Here is a 23481-nt window from a genome sequence, read left to right on the forward strand (position 1 = left end):
ACACACACACACACACACACACACACACACACACACACACACACACACACACACACACACACACACACACACACACACACACACACAGAAATGTCAGTTGACATGGATGATGGGTATCTGTGACTTCTATGCATTTGCGTTATAGCAATAATAAATAAAATAAGAGCACACACACCTCATCCAAATAGCTGCATGGCCGTCTCCGTTTTACATTCTGGGAGTCGTTGTCTTCAAGCTTCTTATCCTTTACAGAAAAAAAAACACAATGACTGTTAAACATTCATTTTTTCCCTTTGTTTTTGAAGCTGGCTGCCATGCAAAAGCTTCAGACTTGCTTATCCGAGGCAGGTCTTACCTTTGGAATCCTCTTTCGTGCCTGAGTGAGGTTAATTAGGTTGTTATGTTTTGATGAATAGTCCTCATTCTTTTCATCCTTTTCTCTGGAAGCACCTGTAAAGAAGTACGTCAGTGTCTTGCCATCCAACTTTTTGATGTGATGGATCTAATTATCAATGAAAGAAGACTTCAAGCTTGGGTCTCCCCAAATCTGAACTTGAAGACCCAAACAAATGTTATCACTGAGAACAAAAACTGTACTGGGAATTATACTTAATAACAAAGTAAACTTAAACTTCAGCTTTAATCTTTGTAGCATGTTTTCTTGGCATGACAATCATACAATTAAACCATTATACTTATCCTCAAAACAAAACTAAATCACACACACACACACACACACACACACACACACACACACACACACACACACACACACACACACACACACACACACACACACACACACACACACACACACACACACACACACACACACACAATATCTTGATTTAGGCTACTTAATTTACAGTTCACATAAGTACTTACTGTACCAACATACTATTCTTGCAGGCAAATGGCAAAGGCACTCTACAAGCCTAGTCATCTTGCTGTGTAAGGTGACCCCACGCTGGGGCCAGCTTGCATATTTCAGATACCAAACTTTCATAACTCATACCACTAGACTTGCGCAACAAGCAATTCTATCTGGTCTACTGGGTTAAAAAGGCATATGCATGGCGCCAAAACTCATTTTACATACCATGCCGTAATGTTCCATGTATAATGGCATTATGCATGGATGCTTACTAAAACACTGACGGTGTGATGACACTGCAAATGCTTCTCCTCGTATTAACACCTATGTACACCCTAGCAGTAACAACACAGAGGGCAACAAGGTCAATGCACTCAGGAAATGGAGGGAATACTGAGGGCTCAAAAGGTGTTAGACTGAGGGGAGGGGAGAGAGAGAGAAAAAAGGAGAATAGCGAGAGGAGAAAGTCAGTGTGTTTACATGATGGTATAATTCGAATCTTTGCTTAGGTCGGACTATGCTATCTTTTGGGGCAAGTGCTATTATCCCAATATACATGGCAGTGAAAAAATCGAATCATTGGCCGAAAGCATGTCATATCCGATACGATAGGTGGCGCTGTTTTCATTACAACTAGTGGTGATACAGCCCTTTCCGCTTGACCTCTTCACCACTACCAATAACAACAACAGTTGATTGAGCATGAATCGCGTCTGTTCATCGGTCCAGAAATGCGTTTTGCCTCTTGGGTTGTTTGTTTGTTTGTTTGTGCCAGGCCGATGTGTTTATAAGTTACATTATTCAAAGGTGAAAGATAAAAGGCGAGAGAAACGCACGCACATTCACACACGCGCGCAAATAATGGGTTACAGCCTAAACGCATTGCCCTTCTGCCAGTTGCATCAAATTGTTTTAGTACTTCTTCGCTGTCGATTTCCAAATCTGTGTGAATATTCATGAGAGCAAGTCCAGTCAGTCTTTTCGTAGATAGATACAAGACCTTCAGGACGCAATGAATGTTTGGGAAGAAATTTGCCGAACTTTCCAGGGCTTGATAAAGTTCAATGCGTAACTCATTTAGCCGTTTCCAGCTCTGTATCTGCATCATCAACGCTGGGCATTAGTTGTCTGTACTCCGATTTTATAGTTTCCCCATTGTAATAAATATGCGTTCATGATATATTTTTTTTTTTTTTTCTTTTTTTTTTTTTTCTTCTTCTCGCGTAGCAGAAGGTACGCACAGTGCGTACGGCTGCATGCGCCACTGGAACTCTGTGCAATTAATACAATACATAATAGGCTAATTGATACAATATCTCCGTTTGAGTGTGGTTGTTTGAGTGCAATGGGAGTGTATGATCGATGTTGTCTATAAAAGGTATTTACGGGAAAATATCTCGATCCACCTGTCACGTCTCTGTCTTTAGAGGGCAGCGCCAAATAACTGAACAAAACTAAACTCACGCGTGCCTCGCGGGCACAATACCAAATTTCATCATATTTGATAGAATGAAGGACAAATTAGTTGTGAATAGTATCACCGAGTTTGATAGGTATTGGTCAGGTAATAGCCGAGTGACAGCTGATTTGCTTTCTGATTTGACAGTACTTATTCGTGTTTTTTTTCAGCGCCAGATAACTGAACAAAACTAAACTCACGCGTGCCTCGCGGGCACAATACCAAATGTCATCATATTTGATAAAATAAAGGACAAATTAGTTGTGAATAGTATCACCGAGTTTGACAGGTATTGGTCAGGGGAGACGGCCCAGTGTTCCGAAAGCCCGATATTCAGAAATCTCAATATTCCGAAAAATAGTCCTCCTGGCAAAATGTAGAAATATTTTAAGTGGCACAAAACACACACAGCATTTCGTTTGCACAGCAGAGCGGAGACGCTCACCGGGCTATCACGCATATAACTTTTCCTAGGCAATATTTGTTAACTTAGCCTACTCTGGTTTTGAATATGGGGTAGGCTACCACTCATGCGAAGGAAATCACCGGCAGATTGTCGCAGGACATTACGCAGATCTTGTCAAGCACTGACAAAGCATGCATGTGTTGGCAATCATAAAAAATATTTTTGTATCATCGCGATGCAAATGCATGTGTGTATAATAATATTCTGAATTCAAGTTAATGCTTGTGAAATAAAGGCATTTATATGTTTATGATTGTGTGATTCATTGGGATGTGCATGTGCGCTATAGTGGTTCACATTGCTGTACTCACAATTTCGGAACAGCGGGCTGTCGGAAAAATGGGCTTTCGGAACATTGCCATGGAACCTTGGTCAGGTAATAGCCGAGTGACAGCTGATTTGACAGTACTGCTGTTGTTTTAAGCAAATAAAATGTGGAACGTCCTTATACGTGTTTAAGGAGGGGTTGTAAAGGTGCTCATATCTTCGGACCTCTTCTGTTATGTTTGTTCATAATCAACAAGAATAAGCTTGTGAGACAGTCTGCAGGATATTCATAAAAAAACCGTGTCATTAGTATGAACAGTTGAGACAACTTATCCCTCTTTCGTCTTCCGGGTCACGACCTGGCAGGGAGAGAGGGAGCATGCGCAAAGACGCAAAGTCCAGTTCCTTATCCAATTCACCGTTACATGCCGCAATAGTCGAACTATCAACTGGATCGGATCGAGTTATCCAGGGGTGTTAGTCGGATCGTAGTCGGACCGCACATAGTCGGACTAAGGTGCTTACATGAAACCGATAATGCGATTCCAGTCCGACTAAGGCAGTTATTCGAATCCATGTAACCACGGTCAGTGAAAAAGAGAAAGAGAAGGAGAGGAAGGAAGAGAAGGAGAGAGAGGGAGAGGAAGGAAGAGAAGGAGAGAGAGAGAGAGAGAGAGAGAGAGACTGAGTTGAGATGGTGGAGCAAGGAGCCATACCAAAGGCCAGCATGGAGGCACTGTAGAACTTCTCGTAGAACTTTGAGAGGTAGAGCACCATGATGAGCTTGTCGGGCTCCTGCTCGGCGGCCATCTCCTTGCCTGTGGTTACAGGCTGGATGCCCAGCTCCCGCTCGGCCACGTCGAACGCCAGCTGGTTGTTGGTCTCCGAATCGGCCTCGTTCAGGGAGTCGAAGTCCCTGAGGGCACAAGGACAAGTGTGAGTCAAATTAGGACTTTTGTAATGCCGCCTTGTTGTATTTTCAGGGTGAGGTTTGTGAGGGCAAACAAAATGGCTGTTGAATGGAAAAGTAGTGTGAATGTCATGGTGACCATGGTTACTAATGGTGTTATTTATCCCAACTGTCATGCGACCATAACTCATTGAAATTATTTCTGTTTGATCACATCTAGCTGTGACGAGGTTGGGTGCCTGCGTATGAGAGAGGGGGAGGGAGAGAGAGAGAGAGAGAGCGGGAGAGAGATAGATAGATAGATAGATAGAGACTGAAGGAGAGAAAGAGCAGGAGACAGAAAGAGTGAGTGATCACAAAACGATCTGATTGGACAAAATGACATAACCATACGCAGAGGCCTGGCATGAGGTCATCACAAGCACAGTTTCAGCACACCCTGATATTTATTTTCATACAAAGGTGAGATTAGGGGGCAGGGCTCAGCAGCAAGCCAGTCAGTCACACACAGACTTCAAACCTCATTAACCTCAGTCAGGTGTGACACAAAGCAAGTTCATAAACTAGAATTCTGAATCCTATAGTCCAAATGTGTCATGTTGAGAACATGATTATATATATATATATATATATATATATATATATATATTATACACACTGCTTTCTTTCCAATTTTTTTTTTAAAATAAATCGGTTTTCTCTCTGACCCACTTCCCTATTTGAATATCCCTACATCAACAAGATTTACCTCCCTGGGAAAAAGTCTGACACTGTTGACTTAGAATACAGTCTGTTGGCCTGTGTTGTTTTTGTTTAGTGGGTGTGTGTGTGTGCATGCGTGTGTGTGTGTGTGTGCGTGTGTGTGTGTGCATGCGTGTGTGGTGTGTGTGTGTATGGGGTGGGTGGGATTATAATTGCCTACATTTTAAGTCATGCTACCGCATGAATTTTGCAATGCTGTCAATACCGGATCTTTTTTTTAAAGCATGAAATAAAACGAATTTCCCATCATTTTGGCTGTCAGAGAATTCCACATCAGTTACCGGTAGTCTGCTTAAATCTCTTGCCTACAATTACCAATTGTGTTTCCATGAACCAGGACATCCCTCAAGCTGGGAAATGTCAACAGGCTGGTGTTCCTGGAAAAGAACTTTGAGGACTAATGCCTATTTGATGACTTTTCACATTTTAGTTTCCTGTTTTTTTTGTTATTTCAGTCATACAGAGTAAATTGTGCTTGAAATAAGAGGCCTTTTCATTATTCTTGTTTTATCGTAACTGTTCATTTAAAGAAACTTTTCAAGCCATGTTTCATGTTTATAATGGTCATGAATTTTTTTTTTTTAACTTTCATGATCTTACTATTTGAAATGCTTTGTTTTCTTTTAATAAATACTTTTGAAATGGATAATTTTGGTGCTTTTGCTACTGGAAAGATACAATAGGATTAAGTGTACGAACATAAGATGATAAATACCGGTACAATACCGATACCATCCATACAGTTGATAATAATTTGAGTCCATATGGCCATATGGTGTGTTTGTGATTTCTTACATGAGCTCCGGTCTGAAGTGGTGAATGAGGGCACACAGGGCCAGGCCACTCTTCCAGGAGGAGCTGAGGTCGGTGACCGCCACAGCCCGGTAGCCTTGAGTCTGTTTTTGGCACCACGACAGCAGCCGACTGGGCCTGATCTCCGATTCTGTGAAGGACCACAATGAGAATAAGCCTAGAATAAAACATACATAAGCCAAGCAAACCTCCCCATTTACTTCTGGTTTTCACAACAGAGCTGCAAATCAATGCTCAATCCAGTTTAATAATAGTCAATCTGAATCAGATTTTCTTTTCTTCAGTTTATCAAAATCAGCTGAGCTGAAGGGAAATCCAACCTAAACCTTGCACATTAAAAAAAAAAAACGAGAGAGCCTTGCACACGTCTACACACACAGGCGCAACTCAAAGCTTCTATTACGACAGGTCTCCCTGATTAAGAGTTCCAGGTCTAAAACCGAGATCACGTTGCAGAGGTCGGCGGCACACTTTCTGATCGGGCTAGCCTGACCTGGCTTCATGTTACATTACAGCGGCCATCATTGTGCTGAGTGGGTGTGCCAGACTGGAACAGTGATAAGGCGTTGTTCTCTCAGAAGGGCTGTCCAGGTGAGACCAGCTGTCCCATAAAGCCCAGATCAGGTGGCCATTATGACATACCACCGTACGCAAAACAAAGCAAAGCTATTCCCTTAAGGACGGAGCCAACGACATGGAAACGGAGAGCTCATTTAGCACTAGAGGAGCCATCTTCTGATGTTGTGCGTTTTCTAAATGAGCTACAGGGCAGAGATGAAGGGTGCCGCCCGAGTCCTCTGGCTCCTCAGGGAAATCTAAAACACACCCAAGGATGACAGAAGCATACCACAGCCTCCCCAGTCTGGCTCCCTGGCATGAACAGACAAAACAAAAGTTGGTTCCTCAGTTGTCACTCACCTCTGCGTTTCACGGATCTGCGGACAGGTGCACCACGTTCCAGCAAGCTTGAGTCCTGCTCCCCATTAATGTACAGATGCTTAACCTAAAGAAAGATAGGAGGGAGCATTAGGCACATCTCTAACCCCACACACACACACACACACACCCATTCAAGCCACACTCACCTGATGCGGCCGCACACAGCTGGAGTTGAGGTTAGGGTAGCGTGTTGAAGGGTCTAATGTGTACTGTTCAAAATTCTTTGAAATGTTCTCTGGTGTTGTTTGTGGGAGCAGCCTGTAGAGGCTTTCCCTATAACAAAGAAAATGAGCTTCAGTCACCAAAGTACTAGTGCTGCATGGTCACAACAAGCCATCCAGGTTCGTGGTCCACGACTAACACATGTGTGCTTTGACCGGTGAGGTCTTCATGCCAGTTGTGCCCCCTCACCTCTCTGCCAGGATCTCCAGAGGGGTTTTCCCCTGCGCCCAGCCTCGCACCATCCAGGCCATGTCAAAGGCAGCCAGGAAGCCTCGAGCACAGCCAGTTCCCATGGGCCAGAAGGGCTGCACAGAACAGACACATATCACGGTCAGGGGTGCTTAAGCCTGGCCGTCCATGAGCATTCACTCATGCATTGTACAAAGAGGCTTCAGTGTGGTTGAATGTGTGGTTCTGCTTTGGTCTATGTGGTTACTATGCTTAACATTTCTCTCTCCTGTTAAAAAGCAGCGGCTAGTATGGGTATTATGTGCCAATTTAACAGATGCGCACTGTGGGTTCTTGCGCACAACGAAGAAGGGCATCGCGTAGAGCTATTTTGATTACTTGCGCATATTTATTGGGTCATTTCATAACATGCGCACAGACCTAAGCGTCCTTGAGGTCACACGGACACCTCATTTGGGCCTGTCTGATCAAAAAGGTATCCTGCTCTTCCTGGAAATTGGTTTGAGGAAGTCGTTCTGCCACTTCCGTTTTTGAAACATGCAATCTTCGCAAATGTCTACATTTACATTTAGTTATTTATCAGGCGCTTTTATCCAAAGCTAGGTAGGCTATGCAACCGCACAGACTGGGTGTCATGCCAGGGAAGGCAAAGCAGGCAGTTGTCTGAGGAAAAGCTGATTACATGAGTCTACAGCAACGACAATTCCATGAGAACTGCCTCGATTTCTAAGGATTTTGTTCAGGAGACTGCACTGACATGTTGAGAAACCCCCTTACAACCCCCTATACAATTATCTAGCATATATCTTTGTAATTAGGCTACAGCGCGGCAACACCATGAAACACAACTAGCCTACTACTGGAAACTGAAGCGCAGGCGAGGAGAAGATTAAGTAAAAAAAAAAAAAAGTGCTTAGTGTGAATCTCTTAACCTACGTTGACTGTATACATTTGGACCAACCTTCGGTCCACAATGACTAAAAGAGCTTAATTCTGCCTATATGGATGGTGACATATTTGATAAAACTACAGACCTAGGCCTAGCTTTATTGCTTTGGTTGGGGATAGACAACCACACAAATTCCCCCTTACCTCTAGCAGACTGTCCCCAACAAGAGCAACAAGAAGTTGATGTCCGGCCTTCTCGCGGATGAGCGCCGCATTCTCTGATGCGTACATACAGGTGAAATCAAACATGGCCACGTCAGGCTTGCCAAAGCTGTTGATGGCGTAGTCCAGAGAGGGGAGCTGGTAGTTGGTGCCAAAGTCCGCAGCCTCGCGGGCGTAGGAGAGCAGAGCCTCCTGGTTGACGTTGTCATTGCTCAGGAGCTTTTCTGTTTCAATGTAGTCCTGCAGTCCAGAGAAACATATACAATTAACACTGAATGCTTCAAATTGCTGTTGGGTGAGAGGCTACTGCAAACTCACAGTGGTGGTCAAATTAAAAGCATCATGGTCAATTTTACAAGTATTGCAAACACCACATCTTCAAATTTGCACAGAATTATTAATTAATCAGTTAAAGTGGTGTCTACACTCTGTATGAAGGATCATGATTGTTATCAGAAACTGCATGTTTAAATGTACACATGTTGTAGGCATATGAAAATAAAGATTTAACTGACATTGAGAATGATGGATAAACAAACAAGAACATTTATATCAATGCCTCCATTGTGTGTTGCTGTAATTACAATTTGCAGCTGTGCTTTAATCTTTGGATCCAAGGCTGGTGTAGCCAGCGTAGCCTTAAAGCAAGTTTAGCTAGCTGGCGTAGCCTTAAAGCAAGCTTAGGTGCAACAATATACAGAGCCTCACCATGCATCTAAGAGCAGCACACACACACACACACACACACACACACACACACACACACACACTCTACAAATGAAGTGAGAATGAGTCTCTTGGGAGCACATAAAGCCCAGCTTAAGCAGTGGTACTCAGGGGGACCTGATGATGGCTGGAGGATTGCGTGGAGAATGGAATAACTGATCGGGTTTCACCTAATGATCATCTAAACTCACTCATCAGCCCATAGCATCTCAAACGCCTCATCCTTCACATGAGTCATCAGGCACACACTTAGGCCAGTGCCTGCTGTGGCAAAACACACACACACACACACACACACACACACACACACACACACACACGGGTTGCGTATTGGCAATAATATACACATCATGATATAGGGGTTACGATTCAATATATTGTGATGCTGTAAGCAAGGCGATATACTGCCATTTTTTAAATCGGATTTCAGGAAAACCATCATAGTATAAAGAACATACCACCATATGCATAAAATCTGAGTTTAAAAAAAAGCTTACTTTTTCATGCAATGAGAACAGTGGGATCTGCATTTGTATTTATCACAGTACCTGTAACATCCAACATCATAGCACTACTTTTGGTGCAATCTGAGCAAAGGAATTAATATTTCCTATAACTATTAGTCAAAAATCAATAGTGTTTTTGATACAGCATCACAGAACATAATATTGCAATAGTGTGTGTAAAACGTGTATCAACATTTTATTACACCACAGACACACACACACACCAGATTTAACGAGTGATGCCACCTCAGGGGCAATGAAATGCAGCCATTATATTGAGTACCAATAGACATCACCACAGGAACACACACACACACACACACACACACACACACACACACACACACACACACACACACACACACACACACACACACACACACACACACACACACACACACACACACACACACACACACACACACACACACACACACACACACACACAGCCACGCTGCCGAGATAGGGGACAGATTTAACTCCACACAGCCACAGTTTGGTGCCGCACCACTACCGAGAGGCCCCTTTGTCCAAACCACCAACAACCCTCGCTTAGAATGCCAAGTCTAGGAAGACACACTCACACACACACACACACACACTTGGGAGTTAGGAGATAGCTATGATAAGACCACCAGGGGAACATGACTGGGAAAGGGTGTGTTTCAATACAGTGACCGTAGCATGCGGGGCCGCGGGAGAAGAACTACTCACGTGCATTATGACTCCCTTTTCCAGCAGGCTCTGTTTCTTTGCAGTCATCACAAAGTAATGAGTGTCGTCCTTGTAGTAGACAATGTTCTCCAGATCAATACCTGAGGTCACACACACACACACACACACACACACACACACACACACACACACACTCTGAGAGTCTGTATAACACTCATGGGATGATGTCTATGTTAAGAAATCCCCAAGCTGTTTAGCTGTTTTAGTTTGTCCCAGTGAGGTCATGAACAGTGTACTGGCATAAACAAAGACGTTATAAGGGTGGAGACATATCACTGACAGGAAGTTGAATGGGGGAAAGAGGAGGCACTACGCAACACTAAACATGGTGGATTTGTAACTGGAAGTCCTGCCCTGTATAATAAAGAACCAATCACAATGTTGGAAATGGCATAACAGACGTTTTGCCTTCCCAGCATGTTCTGTTTATTTCTACTGTTACCATAGTAATAGCTATTCCGCAAACTTTGGGTCATGCGCAGCGAGCAAGTCAACATGAAGAATAAAGTCTTTTTTAGCCTTATTTCAGCGGTTGGGGAAAACAATCTTCACAATTTATGTCCCCCCCATCTTAGCACCCCCTCGAAAACGAGATGCTGCATCTCAAGGGGTTATCCTCCAAACAATACATTTCAAATGTTAGATTTCAACACAGAATCACACAATGTACTTCTAATGTCTGTTTTAGATAGGAGCCTGATCTTGTTTGTATAAAATAGCTTCCCGGGGACCTTACCAAGATGGCTGCCGAGGGGCAAGACTTGCCTATAAAGACTTTGGGGGGAAATCAGACTTGAAAATAAGCGAGAGCACCCAGCCCATGTCTAGCCTGTGAGGAAATCACCATACATGACTCTACAGGACAGGCTAGAACAAACACTTCAGACACATCTCTCATCAAAAGCCCCCTCAGACAACCTGTACCACCACTACTCATAAAGATCAATGGTACAGTGACAGTGTGTTCTTTACACCACCTTGGCATTCATTCTATTTCTTTCCTGGTAGCAGTACAGCATGACAGATTTGAAGGCTTAGAAGATTACCGGTGTCTTCCCTGAGGTCCAGGAAAAACTTCTGATTAAAGATGAAGGCCACGCCACTGATCTCCTCCACCGAAGCCTCGGCCGTGGTTTTGCGGTTGACGAAGTTGGCCGTGATGGCAATGGCCAGCTTCCCACGGAACTCTTTCCTCCGAAAGCCTGGCGAGGGAGAGAGTTAGGAGGTCAGGGGTCAGCACACGTCTGGACAGTGATCAGACTTCAGAAAAACTCTGAGACCCCTGCCAGCCCTGGTGAAGAAAAATCTGAGGTTCCCCTTCCTGGGATTAGGATGAGGTTGCCTTCAATGCATTCTTTTTCAAACCTGATACGTTTGATTTTTAAACCTGAAATGTTAAAGAAGCACTGAAGATTGCCAGGTCTCATGCAGCAACTCTCTCACACTCAATTGTATGTGATTCACCCAAGAGTCCAAATGGAATTCCACTGAGAGACCGAACAAGGTCATAAAGTCGACACAGGGTAGTGACTATTACATTCAAGTGTTTCTCAAATACCATGCTGAATCCACAGCTTCGGAAATTCATTCAACTCATGTCCAATCTATTCTACCAGCAGACAAAAGATTAATTTGCTTCTCACCTCTCAAGGAACATAATCTCTGGCCTCAGATTTGTTCTGCTGTTGTAACAGACAGCTTCAGTCTTTCCTTTCAAGGCAACAACTGCACACCACATGTGACCATAAAAACCTCTCCAGCAAAGCCACGTGACTCATGACTAGACAAGCTTTTAAAGTCTTCAAGTTGAAATGCAATTCATTTTAGTATAGTTCATAGGTAGTTTTAAAGTTAACAAAAAGGTTATCTTGTGGAGGGAGGGCAACGGAAAACAATAATCTGTCTGAAACGTATGGGGATTTTATCTCAAATCAATCTGGGCTGAAACTGTGTCAAACAGGAAGGAATTAGGGCAGAAATGAGAATTACCCCACCTCTCCATGCAAGCATACAGCTAGAAAGCCTACAATAACAATAAGCAATGCTTTAAAAGGGCACTTTTCAGACATCTTAGGATGTGGGACAGGGACATAAGACTTAAACCGCAAACTACTGTAGCTGCCACCTCCCCATCAACCTGGGTCAAAACAGCACCTCAAACAGACCTGTAGGGTAGAAATTGTAAACTTACTTAGAACTAAATTTGTGGTCTTATTTAAAGCCTGTGAGGGAACAACCTGTTCGTCTCCAAATAGCCGCATGAAGCCTTGTCATTTTGGCTGATTCAGTAGTCCCAATACAACCCCATAATTCCTTTTGGTAAAACACTTCACAGCTTGACCAAAGCTCTTTATAGAGAGAGGGTCATTATGAATAAAATGGCTGAAAATGGCTCTTATTTCTATCCATCACAAAAAGAATATTCAGGTCAAGCTTGTGGCCCACTACATCTGTACAGTCAGCTTCCTATTTTGATCCGTATAGACACGTCACGTGCGTGAGCACGTTCTCATGGCATGACTGCATATGAAACACCTGCCCACATTCCAACGCCAACCCACCCACCCACTCACTCACCATCAAGCGTGTTCCTGCGGCCATCTGCCCCCACCACCACGTCAAAGTCAAAGCTGGCCAATGGGTGATCGGCTGGTCGAATCTCTGCCCTCCAGCCAGGCCCTAGGTTGAAGAGAAGAGTGAGGTCTTAAAAGCAAGGAGCAACAGCGCTGCCCTCCACAGTAATCTACCTTAGACCTCTCATTGCCAGGACTGCACTCCTGAGATGGTTTTATGGAGAGGTGAAAACAGAAGTGTATGCTTAAAACCGCTATGTGTTACATCCACACATAACACCCCATTCACACGGCTGCACGGACTAGTTAAAAGTAACATTGTCAACATATTACACACTGAAAGCAAACCCTTGTGAAAACAGTTCAAAAAGACTGATGGACGTGCATAACAGAGGAGGCGCGGGTGCCCTCTGCGACACTGGCCCTATATATAGTGCAGGTCTGGAGGGTTTATCCTTCCTACAATGCCAGGGGCTGAGTGGCAATGACGTGCAAGAGAAACGGAAGCCCTCTCGATATCAGATTTACGCATGTGCAAATGCTGGGTTGGTGGCAGTGCATGGAAAAGTGCATTTTTTCCCCCCCTTCAGATAAACCATTTGCAGCATGTCATCGTGGTGGGAAGCGGCGGGGGGAGAAAAAAAATCTTCACATTGCTCAATTTAGACATGCCTCCTATTTTTAACAAGCCCCTGCCAACTCTGCAGCAATGGGCTACTTGTCACAGTGTCACCAGACTCAAGCTGGAGAGTCAAATCTCGCTGGGCAGGCTTCCTTGGAGCTCAGCAAAGAACTGATTACAGAGTTTAATGGATATATAATGAGTCGGGCTAGTGATGTTGACAGACATCAGCATAGCAGCATTCACAGCACTGAGATCCTAAAGTCCAAAGTCCAAAACGGTTTAGAATTTAGATCAGACACCCATCACTGGTATGTGACTGGTATGTGAGGACATTCTTCTGCTACCATTTGGATAATCTTTCACAGAAAAGGCATTGAGAAACCAGGACATAGTTTGTGAGCCATGGAACTGGTTAGTTGCAGTCATGAAGTGAGAGTCTTGTAAAATGAGATGTCTTCAGTGCATAGTTCAGTTGAAACTCTTTTATGCCGTTTGCCTTTCTGTGATAATGTGACCTATAGGAAGGCTGCACCACCTTGACCCAGACTTGTTGAGTTACCTTATCTGGGGGCAGCACTGAGCTCAATGCAACCGCATGCCAAACAGCCTGATAAAAGGAGATAATATTGCCAATGATAAAAGTCATAATTCAAACATATAATCACCATCACTGCCCTGATCGTCTGGTGGTTCCAGGAGCTTGACAAACTCAATGTTGACGTGCACCTCCACACCCACGATGAGGGCAATCTTCATTAGCATGAGCTGTAGCTGGCGAATACCTGGGAAACAAACAAAACAAGAACAAAATGGCAGCGGTGACCACAGGGCTGTACACACAAGGCAAAAAAAAAAAAAAAATGGAACGAGTAGAGTCAACCACTTTGAGTTTTATTACTTGACTGAAGCAAGAGAACTTGATATCTCTGACTAGATTGAAACCACTAGGGGAATATTTGGAGAAAAAAAAAAGAACACACAGGCAGTTACACCATGCACCTGCAGGGCAGGCATGGCTCTTCCAACTTCACTGTGTTACATGTGGTGCCAGGTGAATCTCTGGCACCATAAAGGAGAGTCTATCAGCTTCGCTCAGACATCCTTTACAGGCAGATTAGCTGGCAAAGCGATAGTGCCTACAGATAGCAGGATTTAATTTAACAGTCAAATGTAAGGCTACTGGCTGAAAGAATAACAAAGACAACAGGAGGGAATCAGCCTGAAGTGAATCTGGAGAGCGCTTTAAAGGAGGCGTGACACAAACTCTTCAGAGACACAATATAATATATGGACATTTAGTTTTGGAGAGAACATGCTCAGAGACTGGCACTCACTGATGTGGTCTATGGTTCCAGCACAGAACTTGCCGTAGAACTTCTTAGCGCCGAGGTCCTTGAGGTCATATATGGTGTAGGGCCAGAGGTGCAGCACATTGTTCCTGGAGAAAGTGTCTCTCTTCTCGATCAGAACCACTTTGGCTCCCAGGAGGGCCAACTCAATGGCTGTGCGAAGGCCACAGGGGCCACCGCCAATGATCAGACACTGAGGAGGAAGAAAGAAGAAGAAGACGACTTCACTTTGAGGTCTAGGGAATGACACAGAAATACAGGTCAAAATTGTACTGGCACCTTACATTTAGTTTGAACTTTTAGCTAGTACGCCATAAATGAGGCAAGACCAATTTATACTTGTGACCACAGCACATCAGTAGCCGTAAATCTTGAATGAAGGGATTACTAAAGGCTATTCTGAACAGGAGAGTTGGAATGACCACACAGTGCACACCCAGGAATAAACGAACGCCATAGAACAGCTTAAATAAGATGGTCATGACTACCTTAATTCATCAGTTGTGACTCATTACCCATTGACATGTGATTTTCCTTCGTTTGGCAAATTGATTGTAGAATTCAACTTCAAAGTTAAGGTCATTTGGGCAAAGAATGAATGGACACCTGGGCGGAAGAATCGTTCTGTGGACATGGCTTGGTGTAATGCGGACACAGGCATGCGCATGGGTGTCTCGAAAGTATACTCCATTTTCTGCTACTGTGGACATATTGCACAAGCTCAATCAGTGTTTGAAATGATGATATCTCTGCTGTCGATTTACACGACTTAAAGACTGTTATTTTGTATGGGTCTATAGATTTCTCTGCTCCTTCATAATTATGTACTCCTATCTAAACAGCGACAGCTACCTAAAATTCCGTTGCTGGTAATCTAATCAGCTATGATTCGCTGAAGCATGAAATAAACAAAACGCCACATTTTATCAGAGGTTCTAGAAGTTTTATTTCTAGGGAGCAAACCTACTAATGAAAATGTGCATCTGTTTGTGTATCTGTGTCCGCTAAGTTAATAAATAGCGTATTTGAATTTAGTTTTCTCTTGACTCTGAGCCCTGAGCTACACCACATCTTGGCAGCATTTGGAGATCTGAATCATAGCTGGATGTACCATTTCACCATGGCAATGGAGGTCATTACAAAGGCATTTCAATGGGTTGCTGCTGGTGAAAGGCTGCAGGACAGGACCCGGCAAAGCGCGGGATTGGAGATTGCCGGCTAATGTCGGTAGACAACTTCAAGTTCCACAGTGGATTGTTGTGACGGCTAAATCAACCACAACACCTTTGTTGGATTTTAGTTTTTGAGGACAGTCACTCAAAGGAGCTTTAAAGGAGTTGTCTGAGGCTGCTGAAAATGTGAGCCAGAGGTTGTGGCAGAGGCGCTTGCAGACTACTTGGGGTCATGAGTTCACCTGAACTAAAACAGAGATATGTGCAATCTTGTTGAGGTGTAACTGTTGTTGTCTGGTAGTGGCATGTGTTCTAACCCATCACGGGTATGGAGGGGGGTGGGTCTGGGATGCCGGACAGCACTGTTGAGGGTCTAACTCAATGAAACACTGATGAAGGAAGGTGTCTGACTGAAAACCCCAGTGAAATGCTGACAAAGGCAGCTTTGTTGACATCTTTGTATCCTGCTGTTCTGGTTTCATGGTTGGGTAGTGATATTGTTGTGTTTAGCACTTGTGGGCTACAGGCAGCGTGTGTTGTACTGTGAAGGAGGGCCTTTACGGATCGCAGGTATAGCATGCGGCGTGTGTTGTACTGTGAAGGAGGGCCTTTACGGATCGCAGGTATAGCATGCGGCACGTGTTGTACTGTGAAGGAGGGCCTTTACGGATCGCAGGTATAGCATGCGGCGTGTGTTGTACTGTGAAGGAGGGCCTTTACGGATCGCAGGTATAGCATGCGGCACGTGTTGTACTGTGAAGGAGGGCCTTTACGGATCGCAGGTATAGCATGCGGCACGTGTTGTACTGTGAAGGAGGGCCTTTACGGATCGCAGGTATAGCATGCGGCACGTGTTGTACTGTGAAGGAGGGCCTTTACGGATCCCAGGTATAGCATGCGGCGCGTGTTGCGGACGTCTCCAGACAGATGTGCATTGTTGTTGAAGCCTGCTGCACAGGGTCTATGGTTGGTGCAGTTGTTATATTGGTTAGGTTGCTGGCTATTAGTACTTGCATGTGACAGTGAGAGGATTGGCTGCTGTGGGAAGTCACCAAGTCAATAGCACAAGGAATGTAACATCTTTGCCTGTGTACAAGTAAAATGACAAGAATTCTCATGCCAGAAACTGAATTGGTTAGGTCGAATACAGGTCATTGTGAAGAACTAGAATACGTCCCACGCAATGAAACAGATCTAACAACAGATGTGTTTTATTTGGTCAACTAAATAAACAACACAGACACAGACACAGGCTCCTCACAACACAGTCATGATGAAACAGAAATTCTCCAGTCACTTTTACAACCATCTCATCTGATAAGGGCATGGCAACTATAAAAGGAGTCTTCAGGGAATCAAGAGCAATCTCACTTGCCTCTGATCAAATAACACTGCGTATCTCTCGACATTTTTTCCATCTTAAATGACCTCCATGTAGCTATAGCGACAGGCTCTAAAATATGTAAGCAATGGAAAAAAACAGAACAGAACTGAAACAGAACTCACAACAACAACAGTGCACAAATAGTGTGGAGCTCCCAGCAGTCTTATAAGCTCACGTGGCTCCCCCTCATTCTAAATGTCTATGCATTGCAGTAATGGGAGAGGGTTTCCTGTGGGCCTGTGTTTCCTGCCCTGTGATTAGGCACATACCATCCAAAGGAAACCCTCCCATATCCATCATCAAAGTGCATTTTTATTCATTAAAGTGTGCAATCTGCAACACCCATTGGTGTACACTGTACAGCACCATCCACTCCACCTTTTACCAATCACAGGGCTGTGGCCTCAGGAAGGGGAACAGGGAAAGCAGAGAGGAGTGAAAATGCAAAATGTTCTGTAGAAATGATATTTGTGTAGACGTCATTTTTAGAAGAGATGACTACTCTGATTAAAAAAAATAATGCAAATCTGCGCCGCTTGAAGCAGATTTATGGTAATTAGCATTTTATCAGATGTGTGGCCTACAGGAAGCCGCCTGCTCCAGCTGAAGGTTCGGCCATCATTTGTTAAGTACCAAAATGCAAACACGCATGCAACAGTTTTTTTTTCCCTTTTAGTTATACACAGGAAAAGAAAAATAATTCCTTGTGCTATCGTTTGGGGACTTCCCACACTGGCCAATCCTCTCACTGTCACATGCTAATACTTTGCCAAAGCCAACAACACACACACAGCCAACAACCTAACCTAACCAACATAACAACTGCTCAACCATACATCCTCAGCTGCAGGATACACCGACAACAATGTGCAACTGGCTGGTGACTGCCACAACATGCACCGCATGTTGTAGCCCAGATCTGCAAAGACCCTCCTTTACAGTAAAACATGCACTGTCTGTACCCCACAACAGCTAAACACAACAACATGACTGCATTCACCTTCCTTCATCAGCAGTGTTTTGTTGAATGAGGCTCACAACACACCCAGAAGGCTCATACAGGCACATAACACTATGCAAACATTATGCAAAAATCTCCCAAAAAAAATGGAGCATGAAAAATCACCATTTATCCCGCTGAAATATAAAAGAAGACAAACACCTTCAAATGTAAAGGCAACGTTGCTTGATTATGGTTGTCAACACACTTCAGTATCGACTTCACTTTGCTAGGCTAGGACCTGCCTTCCTTCCTTCCTTCCCTTTAGCCCCTATATCAGTTCCTTATCAGGGACTTGGAGAACTATGAAGTCATTCAAGCACTCTGCACAACATGCCGAAGCATTTCTACTTAAATGGTCACGTCTCTGGTGGCCGTGCACTGACTGGCCCGCAGAAACGGCTAATCTAGGCAGCAGGAATGTCGTCACTGCTCTGAGGAAGCCAACCTGTAGAGTACCTGTGGGATATCTGACACTTATTATTCAGTGCTTCCAGTGTTCGTGGCCAGTACATTCCTGTGTGTTTTGGGCAATGACAAGAGACCTACAGGTCTCATATAGGGGCTGAAAAAAACATCACATTCATTGACTCAATCGGTTTACAGAATACAAGGCATCTGAAATCAAATCAAAAGTAATCTGGAAAGTCATATAATTCATGCTTCATGACAGCCACACTAGCCCACAGTCAACTACTACTAGACACATGGCTAAGGGTTGCAGAAGTGATTTAACTACCAAATCAAATGAGTACCATTTGAATAATTCCGTCAAGCTCTGCCAGCATTTAGGCCATTTCTGAAGATACTTTCCCTTCCCATGCAAATGCAGAGATATGTGCTGACATGTTTATGTGCTGATAAACTGCTCAACAGAATCTCACATTGTGACAAAGACAAGGGACAAAAAAAAAAATCATTCCCGTCATTCAGAACAAACATAACACAACAAGAGTGTCAGCCATAGCAACTTCCCCAAAACCTGCCTCGAGGCTCATTTAGGAGGATATAATAGACAGGAAATAGATTAATCACAATCTCAGGTATGATCAAAAAATCGATATTAGCGGTCATTCGTGTTGAGGTAAAGTGTTGATCTGATCTTACCCTGGTGTCTGTGCAGGCAGTGCCTTTCTTGTACTCTTTGTGGCTGGCTCTTTTGTCCAGCTTGTTCCACAGGGGTATGGCCTTCCATGAGGTGACAGCACTCTTGAGGTTGCGGTAGAAGGCACTGTAGTCAGATGGGTCTAGATTCAACTGCCGACATAATATAGTGAAGGCCTGGAGGGTGCCTTTGCACGTGGATGCCTGGATGAAGGACTCAAAGAGCTGTCCGGCCTGATCGTCAAGTTCACCCATCTTCCGACCTCACGGCTTGCTGCCTCTGTTCTGTTACCAGCCACTCAAGTCTTCAAATCCAGGACGAGTGCTGCACACATTCCCACTCAGAGCTGAAATCAAGAGCAACAACACACACAATCTCAATGATCAAGACATATTCACATTAAAAGGACTTTGAACAGCTGATAAGCTTTTAAGTCAGTCAGGAGTCACCAGTAATCAGCAACAGTCTCAGCTCACTTAGGATCATCTTAGACCTGGCTGAAACTCACCTGGAGCAACTATTCACACCAAGTTCTAAAACGGCGGACACAACCCTTTTTTGAGGCATATTTGTAGTGATTTACCGGCATGAACTACTTGATGGGATTATAAAAGTGCTCGCCAGGTCAGACAGAACAAAGGTGTTTTTAACACAGGAATTAGGGTGGAATGTGCCTCTGATGGCCAAGTCCCTTCAAAGTGTTTGCAAAAAAATGATGTCCACCACATAACTTCAATAATGTTTTTCACTTTGCTAAACCTACATGTAGAACAACTGCAGTAACAAATTAAATGAATCTTGTTTTGTTTCCTATGCCATTTGTTTAATTTTTGGCATAGAGTTACATTAAGTTCTTTCTTTACATCACCAAGACCAATGATTTAATAAGTAATTTATACGTTATTTCAAAATTCAACATTAAAGAATGTCAAAATAATAAAAAAAAGTAACTGCTGCTAGAGCATGCAAGGAATGTTTGGTTTCTGTGATATTTAAAATCATGCGAGTAGCTCCGTGTGCAGGCCGGTGCAACCCAGACGAGGGAGCGGTCTGTCCCAGGCCTGGCCGCCTACAGCAGCGTACCTCCCCATCCCACTCCTTTAGTGGGCCTGAGGGAGGGTTCCGATCTCGGAGGCCTAATCGAGTTTGACAGCTAGCTACAACTTCCCCTCTGCCACTGTGGAGGCAATATCCGAAGACAGCTGCTCTGCTCAGCCTCTCCCGCTCAAAACATTCCCATCCCTTCCGTTCCATGCTTTAGACGCAGGGCCCCATGAGAATTCACTCCATAGATCATGATTATGAAGCCTGACCCCAACATTTCCAATCCTGGACTTCATCCACTGAAATCTCCCAGGCCCCTTAGGACACATAGACACCCATAAGCACAGCAAACGGCAGTGTGGTCCAGGAAGTTCACTGGAAGGGTGCTGTCTATATTTGACTTTGTGCAGTTCAACACACCATGGGAGTTTTCGAAGGAAATACCAGACACCGTATCGCACTTGAAATCTCCCTCGATTTGGAGGTAATTGGGGCAAGTTGTTTTAGAATAATAAGAACCGTAGCTAAGCGTAGACTAGAACTATAGGGCATTTCACATCCCCAAAGCGAGCTTTACTTACTCAAAGAAATGGGAATTCAGAAAACATTGTGTGCCAGTGCTATAAAGCTGAACAATCAGTAACTACAGGCTAAAGTTACAGCAGAGGCTGTCGCTGTTCAGCAGGAGAGTAATTCACATGAGCAGTGGTGTGACAAAGCCAACATTCCAGACGTCCTAAGGTTAAATGCATGACCTCCGCTTGTGTAAGTATTTGAGAAAAGGGAGAGACCATCTTCAGTTTTACTACGCTCACTGTGCTATGGCTGGCTAACATGGCTTGCTGTACACAATATGCTGGGGAGGGGAGGGAGGGTTGCAAACCAATATAGGTAAGGAGAGAGCATTGTGCTCACTCAGGCTGGGATTGTGTTTGTGCTCAGCAAAGGACTTACATTACATCAACCCAGATTTTAAGGGCCAATCTCATTATTCTCTTTACCTTTTCTCGTGCTAATTGGGGTTCACCGATTTTGTGGTTTTGGCCATAATCAGTTGGGTGCACAGAGGTGAGTTGGGTAAAAAATAAATAAATAAGTGTGTGCTTTTTCCATGCTTCCACCAGGTGTTTGAGAGGGCAAGGGTCATGGCCAAAGTTCCAGACAGGTAATAGCCACACCATAAAGGGCAACTTTAACCGATACCACACTGCTTTGCCTTGGGACAAGAAACTCATCAGGCCTTCCCCATCCACTCACGCGATGCTATGTCTACCACGACTGGAATGGTGTACAACAAGCATCCAAATTTCAAAAATCAGCTAAGTGTAGTATTTACAGAATTAACTGACGAGCTAAGCGACTGTTGGGAGTTAAGTAAAGGGAAATACAAGTCATGCTGCCACCACACAGGCTGTAATGACCTCTCAAGATTACCATCATTCGGTGTGTAGATTTGGTCTGCTGACATCAAAAAACAGGAAACACCCAAGGAATACGTTAAATGAAAACAAAAAAAAGATAGATCTTTTCTTCTGCTCCAAGTGCTTATTTGCCATTCCCTTGGGGCATGGAGGAGACAGAGGTAAACACAATAACGGAAGAATTGATGTGAGGAGGAGACAGCACCAACTGCCACGGAGGAAAAGGAAGTTTGACTTAAGAGGATAATAATTAAGAGGAAGATAAGATCGGGTTAGATAATTCATTAAGAAGAAGACAATTCATTAAGAAGAGCAGCCCACAATGGCGATGGCTACTACACAAAAACCACACAGGCACCTTCAGAGAGGTTTCCCCTTTGAAAAGATTTTAACACCAATGAGCCCTATCACTTTAGTGTACCCAGGAAGATCTTTTGCAGTAGCCTTGCGAGTGTGTGTGTGTGTGTGTGTGTGTGTGTGTGTGCGGTGCAGCTTTCACAAGGCATCTGCTCAGAATAGACGGGTTTCAAGTTTCGAGCTGAAGCCCAGTGGGCACTTCTAATTCAAATCCCTCAACCTATAGAAGCAAGTGTCAACTCTGACATAGACCTCATAACCTCCCATCTAGGAAATTATACTGTGCCTTTTCAGAAGCGAAGCACTATATGAAATTGAGCATAGCATTTACATCACATTCAGGGATCTTGGTCAATTGTTCAACATGACATGCCCACTGCTTATGAACAGCAAAATGATAAAAAGGTAGGATCCTCTTATCCATGGTTCATGATCCTTAAGGTCACCGTAAATAAGAAACTGGTTTTGGGTGGCTAAATGAAATCATCCTTGCGCATATGATTCCCACTTGCTAAGCTGCCTTAGCCTGCTCATCCAGTTTGTGTTGACAGACGATATCCCACTGACTAAGGTCCTCAAGAGGGGGAAAACGTATGGTATGGTGGACTGACTAGTCATACCTGCCCCGAAGGCTATTCTGCTCCTGTGACAAACAGGACTGAGAGAGGTTAGTGAGCAGACATCACAAAGGAAGTGGAACTATACAGATCCACACCAAGTCACAGTCCACTGATAACTGATGACAAGCGCATGCAAACAGAGCTTTCCGTGAAGAGCCCACTGCGCTATTGCTAGATACACTGTTCATGGGAAAACTCTTCAGACACTTCTTTTTTTAAACAAGGTAGTTAACCATCATAGCACACAAGGTCATGCCATCTCTAAGTTCATGAGTCTTGTGGTCATTCAATTGGAAACTCTTCCAAAAAAAAAGGTAGGCAAGTCGAGTTAATGAGACTACGGAGTGTCCCAATACATCTCGTATCATAACATATCTATCTTTTTACTTTAACAAAGACCATCAAATTTCACTTTTCTTTGTTAAAATGGCAACTATTGCAGCATACACTCCATCAATAGCCACAGAACTTCTCACAAAAAAGGACATTTGTTCCTCAACAAACACAGAAGGGGAAAAAAACATTAATATGAATGCCTGGCCCAGTCAAGCAGCCTAGTTATTGCCTTAATCCAAAGCAACAGGCTGAAGGAGTACCACTCACTACACAGCAAACATCTAATGTAATCCCATGGAACAGAAGAAAACAGGGGAGGATATCCACCGACTCCTGTTATTGCAGATGTAAGACTGCAGTGGTTAGCCTCAGTGCTAAAAAGATCCATCCCATAAACATCATTTCATGTTCCACCAAAAGAATACTCATATATTTTCAAAACGGTGTATGCAGTAACCTTATCTCCACCATTTACTTTGGTGATCTCTGTTCAAGATTGTTGTGCTGTCTTCCAAAT

At 43.8% G+C, this 23481-nt stretch overlaps 1 protein-coding gene across 2 annotated transcripts in view; it reads right to left on the minus strand.

The window, feature by feature from the left end:
- The window catches only part of mical2b (microtubule associated monooxygenase, calponin and LIM domain containing 2b), a 48843-nt gene that overhangs the window by 23372 nt on the left and 1990 nt on the right, over positions 1-23481 (minus strand). For both annotated transcript variants that reach the window (XM_031565313.2, XM_031565315.2), the window contains exons 2-15: positions 19189-19532; positions 14511-14718; positions 13842-13958; positions 12556-12657; positions 11025-11180; positions 9958-10058; positions 7994-8251; positions 6902-7017; positions 6637-6763; positions 6470-6554; positions 5534-5681; positions 3783-3982; positions 356-450; positions 176-244 (exon numbers count right to left, since the gene is read on the minus strand). In XM_031565313.2, the coding sequence (XP_031421173.1) occupies positions 176-244; positions 356-450; positions 3783-3982; positions 5534-5681; positions 6470-6554; positions 6637-6763; positions 6902-7017; positions 7994-8251; positions 9958-10058; positions 11025-11180; positions 12556-12657; positions 13842-13958; positions 14511-14718; positions 19189-19440 (2034 nt within the window). In that variant the 5' untranslated portion in view covers positions 19441-19532. The remainder of the gene's footprint in view (positions 1-175; positions 245-355; positions 451-3782; positions 3983-5533; positions 5682-6469; positions 6555-6636; positions 6764-6901; positions 7018-7993; positions 8252-9957; positions 10059-11024; positions 11181-12555; positions 12658-13841; positions 13959-14510; positions 14719-19188; positions 19533-23481) is intronic.

Source organism: Clupea harengus, chromosome 3 (assembly GCF_900700415.2).
Source record: "Clupea harengus chromosome 3, Ch_v2.0.2, whole genome shotgun sequence".
In the NCBI taxonomy this organism is placed as follows: Eukaryota; Metazoa; Chordata; class Actinopteri; order Clupeiformes; family Clupeidae; genus Clupea; species Clupea harengus.